General features: G+C 40.8%; 1 protein-coding gene and 1 non-coding gene across 3 annotated transcripts in view; both read right to left on the bottom strand.

Annotated features, from left to right (window-relative positions):
• Nucleotides 1-353: 353 nt before the first annotated feature.
• LOC120913130 (non-structural maintenance of chromosomes element 3 homolog) overlaps nt 354-6000 on the bottom strand; it is a 28319-nt gene continuing 22672 nt past the window's right edge. For both annotated transcript variants that reach the window (XM_040322850.1, XM_040322851.1), the window contains exons 8-11: nt 5706-5748; nt 3656-3718; nt 2650-2764; nt 354-910 (exon numbers count right to left, since the gene is read on the bottom strand). In XM_040322850.1, the coding sequence (XP_040178784.1) occupies nt 674-910; nt 2650-2764; nt 3656-3718; nt 5706-5748 (458 nt within the window). In that variant the 3' untranslated portion in view covers nt 354-673. The remainder of the gene's footprint in view (nt 911-2649; nt 2765-3655; nt 3719-5705; nt 5749-6000) is intronic.
• LOC120914830 lies at nt 3498-3617 on the bottom strand. The gene has a single exon (XR_005743835.1). It is a non-coding gene; the product is annotated as a small nucleolar RNA SNORA11 (small nucleolar RNA).

Raw genomic sequence — 6000 nt, 5'->3', positions numbered from 1 at the left:
GTAATGTGCCTGTTTTTCCTTTTTAAGTAGGGCAGTGTTTCTCAATTCCAGTCCTCAAGGCACCCCAAAAGGTCATGTTTTCAGGCTTTCTACCACAGCCGTTTCATCTGAGGGAAATCCTGAAAACATGACCTGTTGGGGCGCCTTGAGAAACACTGAAGTATAGCAAGCCTTTAGTTATTTTAAGGCTCTGGAGTTTAATCACTTTGTTGTGTCCTTTTGACATTTGGTCACCTTTTGTGGAGGCTATAGTATAAAGCAGCCATAATTACAAATAACTAATGTAATATGACTTTATAGATAAATCATGCATGTTTGGTTGCAAGTACTGTTAAATATAAAAAGAAAGAAAATATTTCCAACGGTAACTTTTTTATTCAGCCATCTACAAAGTTCACCAGGAACTGATGAGCATCAACAAAAAGGCACACTGGAATACTTGGCACAGAACTTCATCCATAACAAGACTTGGAGGAAACTACCTCCGGGAACTATGAATGAGACTTGTGCAACTTGTTGATCAAGAACATTGAAATTGCTGGTATTATAATGCCCCCTGGTGGGCAAAATTGAGATGGTAAAGCCTGAACTTTTGGATGCAACCTTGTTTTTAAATAAACTCTTAAAGTCTTTTGGTCTGTGTGTAAATAAAGCTTACAAAACTTCATCCGGTTTATTTAGATTTCCTGGCAGACTGCGAGGAAGTGATAGCTTTCCTGGTGGGTTGGGAGGAAGCCAACCTTTGCCTGGCAGACTGTGAGGAAGTTATACTTTGCTTGGCGGCAGCTTGAGAGGAACCTACACTTTGCCTGGTGGACTGTGAGGAAGAAGATCCTTGTGATGTAGACGGTGCTGGGTCCTGTGCATCTTTGTACTGCGACTCCCAGGATTTGGGTTCCTTCTGTTGAATCTGAAAAAAAAAAAAAAAAATGGCCATTTAAAACAGAAAGTCTTAAAAAAATAAATAGGAATATGTTCACAATGAAACTACAACTTGGTATTATGTCAGGGTAAAAAAAAAAAAAAGTGAATCTCTCCCCCCCCCCCCCCCCCAAAATGGTAAGGGAGGCGCAGAAGGAAAGAAAACACTGGCAGGGGGGTTAAATTTCCCCAAAACTGGAGTAGTTTTTTTACACATTAAAAGTAGAACTATAGGCATGCTTCCGCCATCTTGGATAGAGTAATGGCGTGTACACGATCAGATTTTCCGTTGGGAAAAACCTTGAATGTTTTTTCAGACGGAATTCCACTCAAGCTTGCATACACACACACACAAGTTCTCTGAACTGTCGAACGCGGTGACTTACAATACTACGACGAGGCGAGAAAATGAAGTTCAATGCTTGAGCATGCGTCGGAATTTCTACAGACAATCGGATTAGTAGGAATTTTTTCCATCTGAAAATTTGACAACCAGCTCTCAATCTTTTGTTGGCAGAAATTCCGACAGCAAAAGTCTGATGGAGCATACAAACAGTCGGAATTTCCGTTCAAAAGCTCACATCACACTTTTGCTGTCGGAATTTCTGATCGTGTGTACGGAGCATAAGGGAGAGATATAACCCATGTCAGTGTTGGCCTACATTCATGATAGGTTGGAGCCATTTTTGTTTTCTATTGGCTAGTTAATAAAAAATACAGTTGCTATCCAAGGATTGCAGAAGAGCCATGACCTGAAAAAAAAAGGAGCAATTAAGTACCTACAAAACCTTTATGTACAGGTACTGATAAACTAGGACAGCAAGGGGCATGGCAATTATATTTAGAGAGAGACACACACACACTTTAAAAGTGTGTTTTTTTTTTTTTTAAACACTTTCAGATTCATACTAGCCTAGGTGGATGCTGCATCTGCATCCCCCTGCCAGCGTCAACACTGACAACCGAGCGATCTAACACCACCGATTGCTCAGAGCTCCGTGAGGAGAGTGCTGGCGACACTCAGTAACCTCTTCAATGTTGACCCTAAAAGGTGCATTCATGTACCTGAATGAATACAGTGCAACAGTTATCCATTATGACTGGTCAAAGGCCTATTGAAGTTGCACCCATCCACAGTTTTACTCCAAAGTCAGCACAACTTTGGAGTCACACAAGTGTGGATGGAGCCAAAGGCTCCGTTTACACCCAATTTCGATGCGGCTCACAGCAGGGGTCCAATTTCAGTCCGAATTCGTACCGGAGCCGCATCAGAGATATGTGAACCGGCTCCATAGAGAACCGGTCACAGTCTCCTGCAATTGAAAATTGGACGCAGATATTTCCGCATCCAATTTGCAATAGTGTGAACTTGGCCTAAGTGATCCGATTGGTGGCAAGTTGCTAACAGTGACAAGGTTGCCAATGTGACAAGAACCTCACTCCTGTCTTTCAAAAAATTAAGAGGCCCCTGTCTCTCCTAGCAAACAATCTGTCTTTGTAATTTGCTGTAGCAACACAAATGTTTCTCAGTCACACATGAGACCTCCTGTGTCTTATTACTACTTTTCCATTTTAGTGCTCAGGAACCTAAGGGGTTGCGTGAATGGAACTTTAGGAAGCCTACAGATGTGCGATAGTGGGAGGAATAGAGGAATAAAAAAAAAAAAAAACAACTTACTTCTGGAACCTGAAAGAAAAACGAAAAAACCAAGCCAGGTTTTTTTTTACCTTGGAGACAAAATCCAGGATTCTCGTCTTAGAAGTTTCTTTAAAGGCTCTTGCTCCCCACTGAAATTCATACTCTGTGGGATCTGTATGGGGGACCTTATTATACTCCAGATATCTAAAGTGCAGATAAAGAATTGTAAGAAAGAACCAGTATTGGTTATAACAAGCTAAAACCATGCACTACCTGAGGCTTTGAATGGGGTCGGGGGGGGGGGGGGGGGGGGGGGAATGAAAATAGATTTTCCCGGAAGTCTGCCCCAAGATATGAGTCAGGTTACAGACATCTCCTGCAACAAAAATGTTTGTTCCTATTTGGAGTATCTTACCAAAAATGAAAAACACAGGATGCAGGCCCAGCAGCTTTTCTCAGAGCTCATTGAGAATTATGAAACCACTCCCATCCCAAGCCCATTAGATTCACTTCCCCACATGGACACACAAACACACATGTATTCCTTCAGAACAAAAAAGGTGGGAATCTACAAAAAGTTTTTTAAATTCCTGCAATGTACAGAGATCACCCAGAGGGGAATGTTTTTTCCTCAAAAGTCAAGTCTTTAATCACTTAAGCCCCTGACCATTTGGCTGACCAGAGCACTTTTTGCGATTTGGCACTGCGTCGCTTTAACCGATTGCGGTAGTACAATATGGCTCCCAAACAAAATTGACATCCTTCCTCCCCCCAAATAGAGCTTTCTTTTGGTGGTATATTTGATCACCTCTGCGTTCCCCCCCAAGTTTCCACAGTTTAGGCAGATATGCATTCTCCCCCCCCCCCCCCCCCCCCCCACACAAAAAAAAAACACACCTTTAATAGAACAAATGACATATTACAAAAATAGGAAATTGTGTATGCAGTTAATCATTGCAGAATTCGCTCCTGAACCCTGCCAGAAGAACTGCACGTTGCTCTGTGGTGTGCTGTAAACAGCAGAGTTACTATACATAAGCTGCTCTGATCACACCACTTATTCACCTAGTAGACCCAACAATGCATACCACTTACTTTTGCTTGACAAATTCATCCGTCACAAGTCTTTTCACATCCCCAAATTGCTCATGCTTCTCCCTGGTTGTAAAATTAGAAGAAAACAAGATGTTCTTTTGTATAAGCAACAAACAGATACAATATGAATTAAACAGGTTATATAGTTGGTCAAGTTAAAAACAAAACAATTCTAAAAGGCTCATTACACACCATAAGATTGATGGGGGGGACGGACGGACGGACGGAGATTGACGACGTGATGTCCCCTCTCCAGCCGCTCGCTGGAGTTTCTCAGGCTTACAGTTTTACCTGAGAAACTATCCGGCGGTCAGCCGGCTGCTCCCATAGGGGATCAAAGAGTGTATGTATATATGTGTGTATATATATATATATATATATATATATATATATATATATATATATATATATATATATATATATATATATATATATATATATATATATATATATATATATATATATATATATATACACACATATACACACACATATATATATACACACACACACTCTCTCTCTTGCTTTTAAAAAAGGTGAAGATTTTGGGGATCTTTTTAAACCCATCTCTCTCTCTATAAAGAGGACCTGTCATCCTTTTTTCTATTACAAGGGAGGTTTACAAAAAGTGACAGAAAAAGACTGGTCTTAAAGTGGTAATGTGTACAGTACTCGTATGTAAATCAAATAGAAAAAAATAAATGCGCATTCTCAGAACACAACTGCACACTTCCTATTCTACTAGGTTAGTACATAGCTACATTTGCTTTTGGCGGCCGATAATTTTTGCACAAGCCAGTACCATGCCAACTACATCATGATATGCACAGTCGTGGAAAATTGAATAATAAGGTCATCTGATTTTCTCATAGTGTGTACTAGGCTTAAAAGGGGTTGCAAAGGTTTGTTTTTTTTATTTTCTAAATAGGTTCCTTTAAGCTAGTGCATTGTTGGTTCACTTACCTTTTCCTTTCCCTTCTAAATGTATTTTTCCTTTGTCTGAATTTCTCACTTCCTGTTCCTCCTTAGCAAGCCGTTCTGGCTGACTAACCCCCATGGATGATGGGGGCAAGCTTACCAAGGAGAAACAGGAAGTGAGAAATTCAGACAAAAGAAAACATTTTCAAAGGAAAAAGGGTAAGTGAACCAACAATGCACTAGCTTAAAAAGGAGCCCATTTAGGGAAAAAAAATAAATAAAACGCGAACTTTACAACCCCTTTAACACTTTCCTTGCAATATGGGCACTGAGACAAACATCAGGAAGTTCTCGGGATACTGTTGAACAGCCAATTCCTGGCTCTGGGTGTAAAACAGATCCCCACTATCCTCATCTCATGCCTCTGTCCCAATCCTGAAGCCCCTGAAATTCTACATTTTTACCAGTTTAAAAATGTATTTAGCAGGCCTCAGTAGGGAGGATAAAAATTACTTGTTTGTTTACATGTAAGAGGAGTAACTGGCCAAGCCAAATCTTTAGTTATATTCTAGGAGAATAAAACTGTCCATTTGAATAAAGAGTCAGTTTCCCATTTATGTGTAAAAGCCCCTTAACAATATGTCCACTAGGAGCTTTGTAACATACAGTGTTGCCAACCGTCATTATTTTTACTGGCAGTCAGTAAATAAAAAAAAAAAAAAAAAAAAAAGAAGAAGAGCGCGCTTTGACACGGCTTGGTCCAGAGCAAGCTGAGACCATCAGAGTGCCTGCTACAGTGTAATCGGGCGGCTCTGGAGGAGGCGGTGCCTGAGCATGTCGTGTGATGTCATGGTGCAATGGAGCCAGGCAGAGCAGCCAGAGCCTGGTGTATGGGAGCAAGGCAGGCTGGGACCCGGGACCGTCAGTGCTGTTTAGACTGGAGGGACCATTAGGCTTGGAGAGAGACGGTCACTGAGTCAGGAGGGGGCATGTTGCATCAGTGTGGTCTCATCTGCACACTGCTGTCAGTTTCACTGTGAGAGTCAATTTATGTGTGTGTGCCACCCATTCTTATTTTGGGTGTTGTGTCAGTAAATTTCAATCTGGTAGGTTGGAAACACTGGTAACATACCCTGGAATAATGCGCAGGTGCCTCAACATCTCCCATACAGCCGCTGCCAAAAGGAAAGGGAAAAAAATAAAAATGATATTACTGACATCAGATCTGTCTACTGCATTTATTATCTCTATATAGAGAAGCAAAACAGACAGTTGACCCAATGTAAGCAACAGCTAGTAAATATGGGGATTGTTCGCATGGATATTAAACTAATCTACCTTTTTTTTTAATGTACAATACACTACTTATGGAATCTTGCCAAGTTATAAAAAGGTAGTAAACACCGCTTGGTAACTTGTACCTACAG

The sequence above is a fragment of the Rana temporaria genome, chromosome 9 (genome assembly GCF_905171775.1).
Source record: "Rana temporaria chromosome 9, aRanTem1.1, whole genome shotgun sequence".
NCBI lineage: Eukaryota > Metazoa > Chordata > Amphibia > Anura > Ranidae > Rana > Rana temporaria.
The sequence above is the reverse complement of the archived record's forward strand: the minus strand, read 5'-3'. Positions and strand labels throughout refer to the sequence as shown.